The sequence below is a fragment of the Hemitrygon akajei genome, chromosome 3, assembly GCF_048418815.1.
Source record: "Hemitrygon akajei chromosome 3, sHemAka1.3, whole genome shotgun sequence".
NCBI lineage: Eukaryota > Metazoa > Chordata > Chondrichthyes > Myliobatiformes > Dasyatidae > Hemitrygon > Hemitrygon akajei.
This window is the reverse complement of record NC_133126.1, coordinates 195,666,600-195,685,066: the sequence shown is the minus strand read 5'-3', so window position 1 is coordinate 195,685,066 and position 18,467 is coordinate 195,666,600. Positions and strand designations below refer to the sequence as shown.

The following is an 18,467-nucleotide window of genomic DNA, read 5'->3' as shown; positions in this document are numbered from 1 at the left end:
CGTCAACATCCGCTCGTGGCAACAAATTTCGCAGATTTACTACACTCTGACTAAAGTAGTTTCTCCGCATCTCAGTTCCAAAACCCTCTTGTTCTAGAATCCCCTACCATCGGAAATAAATTTGCCCAAAGAAAAAAGGCTGTATTGGATCTGGTATTGGGAAATGAACCAGGTCAGGTGTCAGACCTCTCAGTGGGAGAGCATTTTAGAGACAGCGATCATAAATTCTATCTCCTTTACCGCAGCATTGGAGAGGGATAGGAACAGACAAGTTAGGAAAGAATTTAATTGTAGTAAGGGGAAATATGAGGCTATCAGGCAGGAACTTGGAGTCATAAATTGGGAACCGATGTTGTCACAGAAATGTACGGAAGACATGTGGCAAATGTTCAGGTGATAGTTGCGTGGACTTTGCCCTGGAACGTTCCAATGAGACAGGGTAATTATGGTAGGGTCCAAGAACCATGGTGTAGAAAGGCGTTTGTAAATCTAGTCAAGAGGAAAAGAAGAGCTTAGGAAAGATTCAAACAACAAGGTAATGATGGAGGTCTTAAATTTTTTAAGACAAGCAGGAAGAAGTTTTAGAATGAAATTAGGAGAGCCAGAATGAGTCACGAGTATGCCTTGGCGGGTAGCAATAAAGAAAACCACAAGGCATTCTAATAATGCGTGAAGAGCAAGAGGATAAGATGTGAGAGAATAGGATCAATCAAGTGTGACAGTAGAAAAGTGTGTATGGCACCAGAGGAGATGGCAGAGGTCCTTAATGAGGCCTTTGCTTCAGTATTCGCTACGAAAAACGATCTTGGGGACTTGGTTATTTCTTCAGCGGTTTGAACGTGGTACGATTGCACAATCGTGTGGAGGTCGACCAGTGAGAACAAAAGGATAAGTTTAAAAGGAAGACAGATTTAAAGAGCGGGCGTCGGAGGTGTGGGCGACGGAGTAGTGGGAGACACAGTAGGAAGGCTTTGGTTCAACAGGGCTCAGGTAATAAGTGGTTGAGGGCAGTTAGGTTACCTGTTTAAAATAAAGACGGGAAGTATGTGTATGAGGCCAGTTTTCTGTGCTCGGTGTCAGATGTGGGAGCTCCAGGAGATTCACGGCCTCCCGGATAACCACATCTGCGCCATGCGTGTCGAGCTGCAGCTCCTTAGAAACCGCGTTAGGGAACTGGAGCTGGAGTTCGATGATCTTCCTCTGGTCAGGGAGCATGAGGAGGTGACTGAGAGCAGCTAAAATCACGTAGTCACTACGGGACCACAGCAGACAGAGAAGTGGATAACAGTCTGGAGAGGAAAGCGCAAGAAGCAGGTACTACTGAGTATCCCAGTGGCTATGCCCGTTAACTATAAGTATTCCTGCTGGAGTACTGTTGGGGGTGGGGGCGTACCTAGTGTAAGCAACAGTGTTCGTCACTCTGACACCGATTCTGGCCCTGTGGCTCAGAACTGCGGGGAAAGGAAGAAGATGGCTGAAGTGATTGTGTCAGATAGGCGATTCTGTGGACGCAGGAAAGAAGGTCGGATGGTAGTTTCTTCCCGGGTGCCAGGGTCCGGAATGTTTCTGATCGCGTCCACGATACCTTGGAGTGGGAAGTTGTAACACCAGATGTCGTGGTACTTACTAGTACCGACTACATAGGTAGGAAAAGTGAGGAGGTTTTGAAGAAAAGCAACCGGGAGTTGGGAAAGAAGTTGAGAAACAGGACCTCAAAGGTAGTAATCTCGAGATTACTGCCTATGCCACGCGGCCGTGAGTATAGGAAAGGAATTACGTGGAGGATAAATGCGCGACTGAGAGATTGGAGCAGGAGGCAGGGATTCAGATTTCTGGATTATTGACTCCCCTTCTAGGGCAGGTGTGACTTGTATAAAAAAGACTGGTTGCACTTGAATCCGAGGCAGGGGGTAATATCCGGGCGGAAAGTTTTGATAAGGCTATTGGGGAAAGTATAAACTAGAATTGCTGGGGCTGGAGAACCAAACTGAAGTGACAGAAGAAAATGAGGTTGGCTTACTAATAGAGAAAGATTGAAGACAGTGCGAAAGGAAGGATAACCAGGTGATTGAGACAGTGCTCAGTGCGATGGTTTGTGATTTGTCTATTTTACTGCGAGGTGTATCATGACTAAAACGTGGATCAACATTTGGAGCTATGATGTTGTGGCCATTACAGAGACTTGGATGGTGCAGGGGCAGGAATGCCTACCTCGAGTGCCAGTCATTAAATATTTCAGAAAAGTTAGGCAAGGAGACAAGAGTGGTGGGGGCTTGGCACTGTTGATAAGACATAGCGTCACGGCTGCAGAAAAGGAAGAAGTCATGTAGTGATTGTCTACGGAGTCTCTGTGGGTGGAAAGTAGGACTAGGAATGGGTCAATGACACTACTGATTTTTTTTTTATAGACCACCCAACAGTAATAGTGACATCGAGGAGCAGATATGTAGACAAATTCTGGAAAGGAGTAAAAATAACAGGGTTGTTCTGGTGGGAGATTTTAATTTCCCAAACATTGATTGACATCTGGCAAGAGTGAGGAGTTTAGATGGGGTGAGTTTGTTAGGTGTTTTCAGGAAGGTTTCTTGACACAATATGCAGATAAGCCGGCAAGCGGAGAAGTTGTATTTGACATGGTGTTAGGAACTGAACCTGGTCAGGTGTCAGGTTTGTCAGTGAGAGAGCAATTTGGAGGATAGTGATCACAATTCTATCTCCTTTACTATAGCATTGGAGAGGGATAGGAACAGACAAGTTAGAGAAACATTTAACTGAAACAAGTGGAATTATGAGGCTATCAGGCAGGAAAATGGAAGCACAGATTGGAAAACGATTTTTGCAGGTAAACGTACGGAAGAAATGTCGCAAATATTCAGGGGATATTTGCGTGGGATTCTGAATACGCACGTTCAAATGACACATGGAAGGATGGTAGGGTATAACATCCGAAGTGTACAAAGGCTGATGGAAATCTAGTCAAGATGAAAAGAAGTGCTTACGAAAGGTTCAAAAACTAGGTAATGATAGGAATCTGGAAGATTATAAGGCTCGCAGGAAAGAGTTTAAGAATGGAATTAGGAAAGCCAGAAGGGGCTATGAGAAGACATTGGCGGACAGGATTAAGAAAAACCCCAAGGCATTCTATATATATGTGTGAAGGGCAAGATGATAAGACGTGAGAGAATAGGACCAAACAAGTCTGACAGTGGAAGTGTGTGTATGGAACCGGAGGAAATAGCGCTGTTTCGGTACTATGTCACGGTCCCGACCGTTAATTCCCCATTTTCTCTTCATTCCCTTAGATGTCTGCTCACTTGGTTACTACCAAGACCTGCAGCATATAAAGTCCAGCTTTGCACCTACACGTGGCCAGACCGTTAGTCCAGCCAATACGGGAATTAACATTCCCAGCCTCTTAAAACGGTGTGTTCTGAGTTTAGCTTCAGTGCCCAGTATTTCCCTGTGTAACTTTGTCTCTCCGTGTCAAGATAAGTATTCTAAGCTTTACTTCAGTACCGAGGTCACACTGCGAAACTCTGTCTCTCCGTGTCAAAATAAGTACTCAGTTGTAGAATACTTAGAAACAGCTGTTTGCCTGAGTTAACTCTGTCTCTCAACCGCTTAAAACTGTCTGTTCTCAGTTCTGTTTCCTCGCACTTTGCCAGTGTTTACTTTGTGTCTTGGCCGCTTAGAAAGGTGTTATCCTCAGTGTAACACTCTGCTCTGTCAGCCCACGTTCGTCTAAGGAAAACCGCCGTCTGTCAGCCAAACTGTGTCTCACTTTTGCGTAGATGTTGTGTATGCACCCTGGCACAAACTCACAACGTGAAATATCAGTCAGTACACACTGTACGTTTGAACGATTACACATTATAAATTTTACTCTAACTATGGGGTGAGTAGAGAAACAAAAATATAACTAACAAAAGGCGCCAAGAATAGAAATTATACAGTTTGCGCATACGTTGGAGCTCACGAAATATCCTCGGTTTACCATACGATTTCCTCTCAACTCCACGACCCTCGGACTGGAGCCAACCCACGGTGGTCGACCAGAGCGCACCCCGCACGAAGTCCCTCTTCGCTTCTCCTCGCCGAACTTCCCGCGCACCAACTCCGATTCCCACACATACAGATAGAATAACAAATCTCCCATTGGCTAGTAGATAGATAGATAGATAGATAGATAGATAGATAGATAGATAGATAGATAGATAGATAGATAGATACTTTATTCATCCCCATGGGGAAATTCAACATTTTTTCCAATGTCCCATACACTTATTGTAGCAAAACTAATTACATACAATACTTAACTCAGTATAAATATGATATGCATCTAAAATCACCCTCTCAAAAAGCATTAATAATAGCTTTTAAAAAGTTCTTAAGTAGTTTACTTAAATACATTGAGTCCTAACCCCGGAACTTTAACATATCTTACTCCTGGCGGTTGAATTGTAAAGCCGAATGGCATTGGGGAGTATTGATCTCTTCATCCTGTCTGAGGAGCATTGCATCAATAGCAACCTGTCGCTGAAACTGCTTCTCTGTCTCTGGATGGTGCTATGTAGAGGATGTTCAGGGTTTTCCATAATTGACCGTAGCCTATTCAGTGCCCTTCGCTCGGCTACCGATGTTATACTCTCCAGTACTTTGCCCACGACAGAGCCCGCCTTCCTTACCAGCTTATTAAGACGTGAGGTGTCCCTCTTCTTAATGCTGCCTCCCCAACACGCCACCACAAAGAAGAGGGCGCTCTCCACAACTGACCTATAGAACATCTTCAGCATCTCACTGCAAACATTGAATGACGCCAACCTTCTAAGGAAGTACAGTCGACTCTGTGCCTTCCTGCACAAGGCATCTGTGTTATCAATAGTTATAACCCAAACATTTCAGATACAGAGAAGATCACCTCATAGTTAACATTGCAGAGAAGCTATTTTGTTATAACACTTCAGAGAAGCCAGTTTATAATTAGCAAAGTTAACAGTTAACATTATAGTTAACATTACTGAAAACCCTACACTATGTTTCCTTCACGCTGTTGTTTCCTTGTGTTAACTCTGTCTCTCCGTGTTTAGCAGGAGCATGGCATCATGCCCGCAGTTCTCCTCAAATCACGGTCGCACCCTGGTCTGCATTCCTCCGCTGCTTCGTTGCGGCTCGCCTACACTCTCCGTTGGCTCGGTGGTAAAACGCCGAGTTTCCACCGTAATGTCACGGGTTCAAGCCCTGGTCAAGCCGTCCTCACTCCTCGGAATTTTTCTGTCTAATCCCCGCTCTCCGACCTTCCCTGTAACCGTTAATAAACATTTTTTTAAATTACTCTACCTCCGTGCCTGTGTCCTGCATTTGGGTTCTTCTCTTTCCATTGCAATAAAAGTAAGACAAGGTGCTGATGGAAAAAACCATAGGAAAATTTGGACGAGGGGTAAGACATGAAAGAGTCGCGAAATTGCTAGAATGGTACAAGATGAATAATCAGGTCATTATGTATACCTACGTTAAAAACCATCCAAGACGCTTGTGGAACTGGAAAAGTCCAGGTGATAGTACGGGAAATCAAGTTGACTTCATTACAACAAACCAAAGATTTAGAAACTCAGTGACTCAATGCAAAGCATACCCAGGTGCAGAAAACTGAACAATCTCTTGACTACTCGCAATTAATTAAAGAGGCAGTCTTAAGACAAAAAATTACCATTAAAGTAAGGAATAAATTTCAAAGTCTGGAAATAGAATCTGTTCAAGATGACAGCAATCATATGGAAATGTAGTTTCACTCTCTGAAGGATGCCTTAGTAGAATCAGCAGAATCAGTGACTCCTAAAAAAGAAGGAACAAAGCACAAAGAATAAATGTATGACAGATGAAGTCAAAAATCTAATGGAAGATAGGAGACTGAAGACGACAAATCCTATGGAATATAAGTTATTATATAAAAAAGTAAAAAGCTTAGGTCAAAAAGCCAAAGAACATTGGTTAAACCAGGAATGTCAACAACTAGAAAGAACCACTATTATTGATCCAAAAAGGGTACATCAAAAAATCAAGAACATCACTGGTAAAAACCCATCTGTTCTTCAGGTGGATGTTTGAAAGCAAAGGACAATTCTATTAACATGGTAAAAATGAGATTATGAACAGAAGAACTGAGTATAGTCAGGAATTATTTGCATACGATCGAGGGGAAAATCAGAAAATAAGAGAAACATTGAAGGTCCAAGTAGTTTAAAATCTGAAGTTCGTAATGCAATAAATAAGATGAAGGTGGGACAGGCATATATAACCATATAACCATATAACAATCACAGCACGGAAACAGGCCATTCCGGCCCTCCTAGTCCGTGCCGAACTATTAATCTCACCTAGTCCCACCTACCCGCACTCAGCCCATAACCCTCCACTCCTTTCCTGTCCATATACCTATCCAATTTTACCTTAAATGACACAACTGAACTGGCCTCTACTACTTCTACAGGAAGCTCATTCCACACAGCTATCACTCTCTGAGTAAAGAAATACCCCCTCGTGTTTCCCTTAAACTTTTGCCCCCTAACTCTCAAATCATGTCCTCTCGTTTGAATCTCCCCTACTCTCAATGGAAACAGCCTATTCACGTCAACTCTATCTATCCCTCTCAACATTTTAAATACCTCGATCAAATCCCCCCTCAACCTTCTACGCTCCAATGAATAGAGACCTAACTTGTTCAACCTTTCTCTGTAACTTAAGTGTCGAAACCCAGGTAACATCCTAGTAAATCGTCTCTGCACTCTCTCTAATTTATTGATATCTTTCCTATAATTCGGCGACCAGAACTGTACACAATATTCCAAATTTGGCCTTACCAATGCCTTGTACAATTTTAACATTACATCCCAACTTCTGTACTCAATGCTCTGATTTATAAAGGCCAGCGTTCCAAAAGCCTTCTTCACCACCCTATCTACATGAGACTCCACCTTCAGGGAACTATGCACTGTTATTCCTAGATCTCTCTGTTCCACTGCATTCCTCAATGCCCTACCATTTACCCTGTATGTTCTATTTGGATTATTCCTGCCAAAATGTAGAACCTCACACTTCTCAGCATTAAACTCCATCTGCCAACGTTCAGCCCATTCTTCTAACCGGCATAAATCTCCCTGCAAGCTTTGAAAACCCACCTCATTATCCACAACACCTCCTACCTTAGTATCATCAGCATACTTACTAATCCAATTTACCACCCCATCATCCAGATCATTTATGTATATTACAAACAACATTGGGCCCAAAACAGATCCCTGAGGCACCCCGCTAGTCACCGGCCTCCATCCCGATAAACAATTATCCACCACTACTCTCTGGCATCTCCCATCTAGCCACTGTTGAATCCATTTTATTACTCCAGCATTAATACCTAACGTCTGAACCTTCTTAACTAACCTTCCATGTGGAACTTTGTCAAAGGCCTTGCTGAAGTCCATATAGACTACATCCACTGCCTTACCCTTGTCAACACTCCTCGTAACTACTTCAAAAAATTCAATAAGGTTTGTCAAACATGACCTTCCACGCACAAATCCATACTGGCTACTCCTAATCAGATCCTGTCTATCCAGATAATTATAAATACTATCTCTAAGAATACTTTCCATTAATTTACCCACCACTGATGTCAAACTGACAGGTCTATAATTGCCAGGCTTACTTCTAGAACCCTTTTTAAACAATGGAACCACATGAGCAATACGCCAATCCTCCGGCACAATCCCCGTTTCTAATGACATCTGAAAGATCTCCGTCAGAGCTCCTGCTATCTCTACACAAACTTCCCTCAAGGTCCTGGGGAATATCCGGTCAGGATCCGGAGATTTATCCACTTTTAAATTTCTTAAAAGCGCCAGTACTTCCACCTCTTTAATTGTCATAGGTTCCATAACTTCCTTATGAATTAGTAATAGAACAAATTATAGCCTTTGAAGATTATGGAATGGGGACATTTATGGGACTGGAATGATATCAGAAGAGGTGAACAAATCAGTATTCATCACTCTTCCTAAGAAACCTGAAGCAATAGAATGTGAATTACATGGGACTATAAATTCAATGAACCACATCACTAAGACACTTCTAGGAATTTTGATGACAAGAGCTAAAAGTAAGCTGAAATGGTAAAGAAGCTGAAAGCGGTAAAGAACAATGTGGCTCTGTGAAAGACATAGGGACAAGAAACGCGATGTTGATGTTAAAGACACTATCAGAACGAGCAATTCAAATGCAAAATGATTTGTTTTTCTTTTATCGACTACACAAAAGCATTTGATAAAGTGAAGCACAGTAAGTTATTTGAAATATTACAGGAAACTCTAGATCTGGATTGGAAGACCTCTGCCTAATCAGAAATCTGTACTGGGAACAAACTGCTGCTGTAAGAATAGATGGAGAAGTCAGTCAGTTTACGAAAATCAAGAGAGGCGTTAGACAAGGCTATGTTTGCTCCCCTGATTTGTTTAATGTGTACAGTCAAACAATATTACAAAAAATAAGAGACGTCTTGGGAAACAAAGTTGCCGGTAAAAACTTCAATAATTTCAGATATGCGGATGACACTGTGTTAAATGCAGGTAAGAGGAAGGACTACAAAACTTAATTGATGTAGTTGTTGAAGAAAGTGTAAACATGGAGCCAACTAGCTATTTTAAAAAGACAGAATATATGGTGATATCCACAAAGAAGGAGAATCCTATCTGCAAGCTGAAATTAAACGGGGAAGACATAAAACAAGTACAGAAGTGTTGCTACTTGGGAAGCTGGGTGAAATCAGATTGCAGGTGCGACATGGATATCAAATAAAGACAGGGGATGACAAAATACACTTTTACAAGAATGAAGAGTATACTGATGAATACTAAACTAAGCTTGACAACCTGCCTCGATGTACTGAAATGTTACGTTTATCGAGTTATGCCACATAGATCAGAATGTTGGGCAATACCTAGTAACACGAGGAAACGAACTGAGACAGCGGAGATGTGTTTCTTGAGGAGAATATAAAGAATATCATGGACGAAGCGAATATCAAACGAGGATGTCATGCACAGAGCAAACACAAAAAGGGAAATAATGCTTGAGATCATGAAAAAACAACGTAACTTGATTGGACATGTGGTTAGGAAAGATTAATTATAATGCACTGTAATTATGGGAAAGATTGAAGGAAAGAAAGCAGATAGAAGGGACAGACAAATGATAATGGAGACAGCAACCAGGGAACTGGAACTGAATACAAATTAATTGATCCACTTGACCCGAAACAGGAGTGTGTGGGCCACGGTCGTCAAAGCTCAAAATGGGCATGGCACCTGCTGATGATAATAATAATCCTGAATCAATGTCACCAGAAAATATCACTGACAAAAACAACGTTGAAGATTGTTTCCACCGTTTTGTATTAATTATTACTGAGTCGATTATTACAGAGCGACCGCAGAACAGTTTTTTTTATATACACTGTCCTCGTTACCGTCGGACTTGCAAGCCTCGTGCTTGCGAAATTGACTGTGCATTGCGAGTAATATAGATAAAAAAATCTGGAACATCCCTCGTCCTCTGTTCCGGGGCCCACTGTATCAGCTTTGCTGTAAGATGGTTACTGTATGAGCAACTGATATCTGGAACTAATTCGTTGGTTGAAATAACCAACAATCAGTGTATGTCCAGAGGTTTGATCACTTCTGGGAACACCTGAAGCCACGAAGGCAGTTAGATGTTCGGCCAGAGCAGAAAATGCAGGGCAAAATTTACATAGAAGCTGTGATATATATTTTATTCCTCAGTGAAATACGGATGTGATATCTGCTATACATGTTACCTATTCTGACGTGTAAAAATGTATTGGATTGATCGTTATGGTACCGCTCTTATACTCTAAGAACAGATGTACGTAAGGCAGAGAATGATAGGTCTTGACTAGACATTCCATCAAATGTTATGGGGAGAAGGCTGAGAACTGGAGTTGAAGAGGATATTAAAAAAATGATCCGCCATGATTGAATGGCAGATTCGACTCGATGTGCCAGATGGCCTAATTCTGCTCCTAAGTCTTATGGTTTAAGAAGAAAACTATTAGATTTTATAATTCTGACGTGATATATGATTGAATTCGGAAGGTGCATACTTATATCATCTCCTCTTTATTATGTGCATCTTTTGGGCAATACATCTAAAAAAAGGAAGTGCTGGCATTTGGGAGGGTCCAGAGAAGATTCACGTGTATGATACCTGGAATGAAAGGGTTAACGCATGTGAAGCTTTTGTTCACTGTGTACTTACCGGACTTTGGAAGTTTGAGGGGGTTCTTATTGTAACTTACTAAAAAATTAAATGGCCTAATAGTGCGAACACGCAGAGGATGTTTCCATTAGCGTGAAGGTGGTGGGACAGAGGACACAGCATCTAAGTACAAGAACGTCACCTTGGAGATGATAACACGTTGACTTACCTAGTGTATGTCGTGCTCATTGCTGCAGACGGTTGTGGAGGCTATTGTATTCGAGGTTAATAGGGGTGTTAAAGACAACGGAGAGAATGTAGCAGAATCAGACATAATCAAATGGCCGAAAAGACTCATTGTAGCTTAACTGGAGTGCTGTGTATTATGGTCACATGCTCTCGAACATTTATCCCACAGTTTTGGCTTTGAAAGCTTCCGACTGGCGCAGACGATGATTTTTGCCATTGAAGAAATAAATCGGAATGAGAAACTCTTGCCGGGGATCACACTGGGGTATGAGATCTACGATGACTGTTCATCCACCACGATCGCCACTGAAGCAGCGCTAGAGTTGATCAATGGAGAAAAGTCAAATGAATATCCGGAATGTAGAGGGTCTTCTAAGGTCGCTGCCATTATTGGCTGCGATAAATCTACACACTCAATCGTAACGGCAAGAGCAATTGGATCATTTGGGGTTCCGCTGGTAATGTATCAAATAGTTGACAGCATTTTGAGTCTACCGATGAAGTCACTTATTTGCACAAACATAAAAATGCGATTCTCATGTCAGGAAACAGAGGACATGGGGATCTGACTTAATTTCAACTAATCGTAAATACACAGTAAAATTTTACTTTAGACCTTTAGATTTCATTATAGTCTAAATCCGCCAGACTTTGTTTATGCTCTCCTCATAATAATATATTGTACTTACTTAATTTTAGCCTTTGTTAAATTTTGTTATGCTGGATCACAGAACACAGAACATGGCACAACCTAAACTATTAACTAAAGAGTTTCTATTGAGTATGCAACGTTCATATTCATCAGATCTCTGCACAGTCATGTACGTGTCTGAAAGCATCTGCAACGCTTTGGCCATCAGCACCAACTCTGGCAATCTATTTCAGGCCACATCACTTTTTCCGTGAAAAGTTGCCCATCGCATTGCATTTGTCTTTACCCATCTCACCGTAAATGAGTGTCCTGTGGTGTATAAGTAAGTTGTTCATGAAAAATTCCATATTATGGCATTCACCTCCGGTTGATGATGTTACATATGTTGTTTATATCTCATGCTGTATTCTAAAAATTACAGATACCTGGTATATAAAGCAATTCAGAATGAAACACTATTGGTGTATCAGTTACTTACAGTTAAAAGTCTGATCCAAGTATTGAACAGTTTATCTCCTTCTCTGCAGATTAGTTACTACTCCACTTGCTCCTGTCTCAGCGATAAGAGAGAATACCCCACGTTTTTGAGAACCATTCCCAGCGACCAGTACCAGTCCAAACTTCTCGCTGAATTGGTGAGAACATTTGGCTGGACTTGGATTGGAACGATAAGAAGTAATACCGATTACGGTAATTTTGGAATGCAAGGGTTTGTGGAACATGTGGAGAAGTTTGGGGTTTGTATTGCCTACTCTGAGTCTTTTTACAGGACGGACCCGCCAGAAAAAATCAGTAAAGTTGTTCAGGTGATTCAGCAGGCATCTACTAAAGTAGTCGTGGCCTTTGTCCATGGTGGTGATATGCGAATTTTGTTGAACGAGATTTGGCGTCAAAATGTAACCGGTATCCAGTGGATTGGAAGTGAAGGGTGGGTGACAAAAAATTTTCTTCCACCTTCAGAAAGGGCAATTTATCTCGCCGGGACAATAGGTCCAGCCACACACAGGACAGAGATAGATGATCTCAGAGATTTTCTTCATAACGTCCATCCTTCCAATTTTCCTGGCAACATGCTGGTAACTGAGTTTTGGGAAACTTTATTCACCTGCGCTTTTACTGCAGACAACGGGACAAGCCCGGTAACTTCTTCAGGTATTATTCGACATTGCTCAGGGAAGGAGAAAATCGATGGAATAGAAAATAACTATCTTCCAGCGAAAATGGACGGGAGCTCGTACCACGTGTACAAAGCTGTCTACTCTATCGCTCACGCACTCCACGATCTGTTAAACTGCGAAGAAGAAAAGGGTCCCTTTACGAACAACACCTGTGCGCATGTGTCAAACTTCCAGCCGTGGCAGGTAGGGTTGTACTTACTTTGCTGAATCAAGAGCCTCAGTGACTCATGGACAGGTATGTTTACAGTTGAAGTTGATATTGTTCCATTTCCCTGTGCATTCAAACACTGTCCACTATTCGTTAGTTACCATTTCTGTTTATGGCCGCTAAACTTTTGTTCTCAGAAAATATGTCACATTTGTATATCATAACATTTCCGACACAGTCCAGGTGCTTCGGTCCAAGGAGTTGTACCGATCACACAACCTATACAAAGAACAATCAAGCCATTCGCTCCCACGTTCCACTCCATTTTTCTGTCATACATGCAATTATCAAGGAATAGTTTTGGGTGTCCCTGCCAGAACGTGCCATGCACGTACAATACTTTGTGTAAAACCAAATTTACCAAAAACGCCCCCGATGCCGTCTTCCAATCTCCTTAACATTTTGCACTCTCGTATTAGTTATTTGCAACCGGATCAGAACTGATTGCAATTTTCCAAGTGTTGTCTGATGACAGTTTACTTGTACGCCTGTACTTGCATTCTACGATCCGGTTAAAAATAAGCTTCCCTTGCTTTCTCCCACTCTAGTTGCTGCACTACCTACGCACAGTGAATTTTACAGCCAAGACGGGCGAAACCGTATACTTTGATGTAAATGGAGACCCAGTACCAAGATACGAATTCGTGAACTTGCAAACAAATTTGAAGGGTCGAGTTGACATTATAAACATTGGGTATTATGATGGCACGGCTCCGCCAGGACACGAACTGGTGATTAATGTCGGGGATATCATGTGGAGCACGAAGGGAAATACGGTAAGGCCCTGCATTTACAATTCTTTTGCTTTGGCGAAATGGAAATTAGTTGTATGCTTGGGATCTGTGTGATATTAGCGATAGATGCGATTATTGAAAATAATGCTCTTGCTTTTCAAAGGATGGCCTTATTCATACACACAATATATAACCTTAAGGGCAGCTGTAGAAATGGTTTGTGCAGTAGGAGCCTCAAACAAGTTGGTGCACTCACGAATTATGAGAGTGATCACTTGAAAATAATGGAATTGGAAATTTTTTTGCTTCAGTTGTTGGTGAATCTCCTGCATTTTCTGCTCTGGAAGAATCCTGGAGGTCAGGTCTCTGGATATTTTCAAGGTTACGTCATATAGGGACTTGAATGGAATCAGAGGTGGTGGCGAAGTGGCAGATCGTATATTTGACGTGATCTGACTGACCACGAACGGCAACGTGACATTATCTTCTTTCATTCAGTCCTTGCGAGACACAACTCCCGCCATGACAGTTACATAGCTTTACAACAGTGCTGCTGAATGCACCCTTGCCTTGTATGTTAGCTACATAATGCTTGCGTAGAATTGGAACGCACTTTTAATTCTCTGTTCCTAATTTGGTCCCAGTTCCACGAAAGTTCATTCATTGCTATTCCAACTGCTACTTAAGATTCAAAAAAGATTCAGAAGCAATTTTATTTCACAATTTATATGGGATGAAAGGTAAAGCCATGGTACGGGACGGTGTGCTGTGGATGTGGGTGGGGGGTGGGTTGGATGGAGATGCTCGTTTACAGAGTAGGCGATGCTCCTGATTCAAGGAACGAAATTGGTCAAAAGAAAAGTCGAGTTTAATGTCATATGCAAAGCTGCAAGATGAAACAGCATTCCATGACGTGTACCCAGAGTATGCACGGCACAACTGAAAAGCCTGTTTACAGGCATTTTTAATCACGGCCTCTCCCAGTGCAGAGTGTCCACCTGCTTCAAAATATCAGCATCGTGCCGGTACCTAAAAATGATCAAAGTGAGATGCCTGAATGACTGGCGTTCTATCGCAATCACCTCAATAATAAGCATAAGTTTTGAGAGGCTGGTCAAGGACAACATCTGCAACATACTACCACCCACATTGGACTCCCTACAGCTCGCCTACTGACACAGCCGATCGACAGATGATGCAATAGCCACAACTCTACACACCGTCCTTACACATCTGAAGAAAAAGGACGGTTATGTGATAATGTTGCTCTTGGACTACAGTTTAGCATTGAACTCCAGGCTGGACCACAAACCCAGAGACCTCAACCTTCACCCTGCATTGTGTACCTGTATCCTGGACTTGCTGTCAGATCGCCAGAAGGTGGTAAGAGTTGTCTTGACACAGGTGCCTTTTAGGGCTAAGTCTTAAGACCCCTCCTTTACACTCCGTATACCAATGACTGTGTCGCCACCCACAGCTCCAATTTGCTAATTAAATTGGCTGGCGATACTACATTGATTGAGCTAATGTGAAATCATAATGAAGCAGCCAAAAGAGAAAAAGTCATCACCCTGACACAGTGATCTCATAGAAACGCAGAAAACCTACAGCACGCTGCAAGCCCTTTGGCCCACAATGCTGGGCCGAACATGCCCTTGCATTAGAAATTACCTATTTTCCTAGGCTCCATGCATCTGTCCTTGAGTTTCTTAAAATACCCTATCGTATCCGCCTCCATCAACGTCGCTGGCAGATCACTCCACGCACTCACCACTCTCCACGTCAAAAAATCTTCCCCCTGTCATCTCTTCTGAATCTGCTTCCAAGCACTTTAAACATCCTGCTCTCCATTTTAGTCCTGGGAAGAAAAAAAAAACTTCTGACTATCCACAGGATCAAATCCTCTCATCATCTTATACACATCTATCAGGACATTTCATATCCTCCGTCACTCCAAGGAAAAATGGCCCTATTCTTAGAAGTCATTCTTCCCAAAGCAGGCAACGTTCTTGTAAATCTCCTCTGCACCGTCTTTTATGGTTCCCATATTCTCCCTATCGTATAAAGAAAACGACATCTTCCTCAATGTTGAAAAGAAAACAACGGAGTTGGTTGTGGACTACAGGAGGAGTACAGACAGGCTAACTCTTATTAAAATTAATCGCTCTGGTGTTGACAGCGTACATCTTCAAGTTCCACGGCTTACACATCACCGACGTTCTCACGTAGTCTGTACAAACCGGTTGTGTGGTGAAAGAAATAAGCACAACAGCGCCTCTTTAACCTCAGATATTTGAAGTAGTCTGGCATGAGTCCCAAAATCCTAAGGACCATCTACAGGGACAGAAATGAGATCATCCTGGCTGGCGGCATCACTAAATGGTATGGAATCTGTACTTCTCTCACCCCAGATACTGCAGGGTGCGGTGCGGACAGCCCAAGGCATTTGCAGATGTAAACTTTCCACTGTTTAGGACATTTACAGAGACGGGTGCGTAAAAAGTGCCCACATGATCAGTGGGTCCACACTCACCTCAACCACAAACTGTGCCAGCTGCTACCATCCGGGAAACGGTACCGCAGAATATCAGCCAGGACCAACCGGTTCCAGGACAGCTTCTTCCACGGGCCATCAGACTGATTAACTTACACAATTATATTTCTGTGCTATATTGACTGTTATGTTGTACATACTATTTATTCCAAAATACTACAAACTGCACATTGCACATTTGGACGGGAACGTAACATAAAGTTTTTTTTTTATTCTTATGTATGTGAAGGATATAAGAAATATAGCCAATTCAATTCAAATCAAATTCATTTATAATTTTAAAAGTATTTGAGGAAAATACAGGTCGGATTCGGGGAACCTTTGTGAACTGAGAACAATATTGGAAAAGATCAAATTTGAACATGTGCATAGAGTTATTAACGACCAATAAAGCAAATACAGTCTGGATATTTTCTTTTGCTTCAGATCCCCCGAGCAATTTGCTCAGAACCCTGTCTTCCTGGAAAAAGAAGAGTCAGCCGGAAGGGGCAGCCGATATGTTGTTTTTACTGCACAGATTGCGCAGATGGTGAAATTAGCAACGTCACTGGTAAGTGTTGAGCTGCACAGTAATATCTATGAATTCACCATTTCTGTGCTCACACGCGTTGTCTCATAAAATAATTAATTTTCCAGATGCGACGGATTGCATCAAGTGCCCCTCGGAATACTGGTCCAATCAGGCAAAAACCCAGTGTGTCCTCAAGAATGTTGAGTTCCTTTCCTTTCGAGAACTTCTAGGGTCTGTATTAGTTACTCTTTCTCTTGTGGGAACGTGTCTTACATTGGCCACAGCTGCAATTTTTTATTGGTATCGAGACACTCCTATGGTCAAAGCGAACAATTCCGAGCTCAGTTTCTTGCTTCTCTTCGCCCTCCTGCTTTGCTTCACTTGCTCGCTCTCCTTCATTGGAGAGCCATCCGACTGGTCTTGCATGTTGCGCCGCACAGCTTTCGGAGTTCTGTTTGTTCTCTGCATTTCCTGCATCTTGGGAAAAACCATTCTTGTATTGATTGCCTTTAAAGCAACTCTTCCCAACAGTAGTGTCATGAAATGGTTCGGTCCGGCGCAGCAACGTCTGGGCGTCTGCCTCCTTACATTTTTGCAATGTTTAGTTTGCATTGTCTGGCTAAGTGTGTCACCTCCCTACCCCCTGAAAAACATGAACTATTACAGGAACATCATTATTCTGGAATGTGACGTTGGCGCATGGACCGCCTTTTACGTAGTGTCGGCCTATATTGCTCTGTTGTCAGTCGTGTGTTTAGTGCTTGCATTCTTTGCCCGGAAACTCCCAGACAATTTCAACGATGCCAAGTACATCACCTTCAGCATGTTGATCTTTTGCGCTGTTTGGATAACTTTTATTCCAGCCTATGTGAGCTCACCGGGAAAGTATACCGTGGCTGTTGAAGTGTTTGCTATCTGGGCATCGAGCTTTGGTCTGCTGGTCTGTATTTTTGCACCGAAATGTTACATTATCTTACTAAAACCGAACGTTAATACAAAGAAACATATGATGGCTAAAGGGACATCACTGTAACTACTAGAGTACATTCATATTCATTTAGTGTTTGAGTGTGTAATTCTGGACCAGTAAACGTAGTTATGATTATTTATTTTCGTGTATCAACAAGTTACATCTGTAACAATTGACATCTAGTGTTTTAAAATATTTTTGACTTTCCCCAAAAAGGTTGGATTGGATTGTGGGAATGCCTGAATTTGGAATGCGACCATGCTAATCTTTGCCACATGTTTATTTCCACGGTAATGCGATGTTAGATTTAGTTTTATGGTGGTTTGATGATTAAACATTAGCCGTCGAATCTTCTCCACTGGTACTGATCTCAAATTTACATTAAACACATTCCATCCAATGCAACAGCTATAAAATGTTAGAGGGACTCAACTCGTCAGGCATAATCTATGGAAGTGAATAAACATTTAACGTTTCAGGCCACGAATCCTCTTCAGTTCGCAACATCCATACGATTATTGGTATCGAAATGGGAAAAAATCAAGACTGCATATTTGACCCGACAGACTGAGCGGTAACTGGGGCCATCAACAAAGAATGTGTATTTACATCACCTGACTGACCCCATTGCCCTTTCACCCGTATATTCTTGTCATACGAAACATGTATCCTCAGGTAATGACTTTATTTTATTGCCATTGGTTCGATCGCTTCTCACCTACATAGGCGACACTTTGTATGTTCCCGATCACCCAAACAGCTCTCACTTACCTGACCCGGATCGCCTCATTTTCAAATGGGTATCCAGTCCTTAAACACTACTGTCCCCACTCATAATGTCTTAAAGCTTTCCACTCAACAACAGACCGACCAGTACCTCTTCCACCACCCCACTGAACTGGCCCACATATTCAACATTTTCTCTTTCTCTCAATTTCTCTAAACCAAACGTGTAGCTCATGCCTGAGATAGGCCTCAGGTATGATTTCCCTTTTTTGGTCACGTAGCAAGCTAATCTTCCAAGTACTCCCTGGCAATGCTCCTTTCTTTTATGTTTTGAATTACTTGCGCTGTTGTGAGGTGGGGTCTTTCATGATCCTATTGTTGATTGCGCGTGGCTGGTTTTGGAATTTGCAATTATTGCT

The 18,467-nt window shown here is 42.2% G+C and overlaps 1 protein-coding gene across 1 annotated transcript; it reads left to right on the top strand.

Annotated features, from left to right (window-relative positions):
- Nucleotides 1–10,718: 10,718 nt before the first annotated feature.
- LOC140724637 (extracellular calcium-sensing receptor-like) lies at nucleotides 10,719–17,385 on the top strand. The gene is made up of 5 exons (XM_073039061.1): nucleotides 10,719–10,973; nucleotides 11,695–12,528; nucleotides 13,102–13,329; nucleotides 16,268–16,391; nucleotides 16,478–17,385. Exons 1-5 carry the CDS (start codon nucleotides 10,719–10,721, stop codon nucleotides 17,383–17,385), a joined length of 2,349 nt encoding a protein of 782 aa, XP_072895162.1.
- The last annotated feature ends 1,082 nt before the right edge of the window (nucleotides 17,386–18,467 follow it).

Excerpts from the sequence above, each read along its gene's own strand:
- LOC140724637 (XM_073039061.1), top strand. The coding sequence starts at position 10,719 with ATGATTTTTGCCATTGAAGAAATAAATCGGAATGAGAAACTCTTGCCG. Across the intron at positions 13,330-16,267 it reads GGAGCACGAAGGGAAATACG|ATCCCCCGAGCAATTTGCTC; the intron begins GTAAGGCCCTGC and ends CTTTTGCTTCAG. Across the intron at positions 16,392-16,477 it reads TGAAATTAGCAACGTCACTG|ATGCGACGGATTGCATCAAG; the intron begins GTAAGTGTTGAG and ends TTAATTTTCCAG.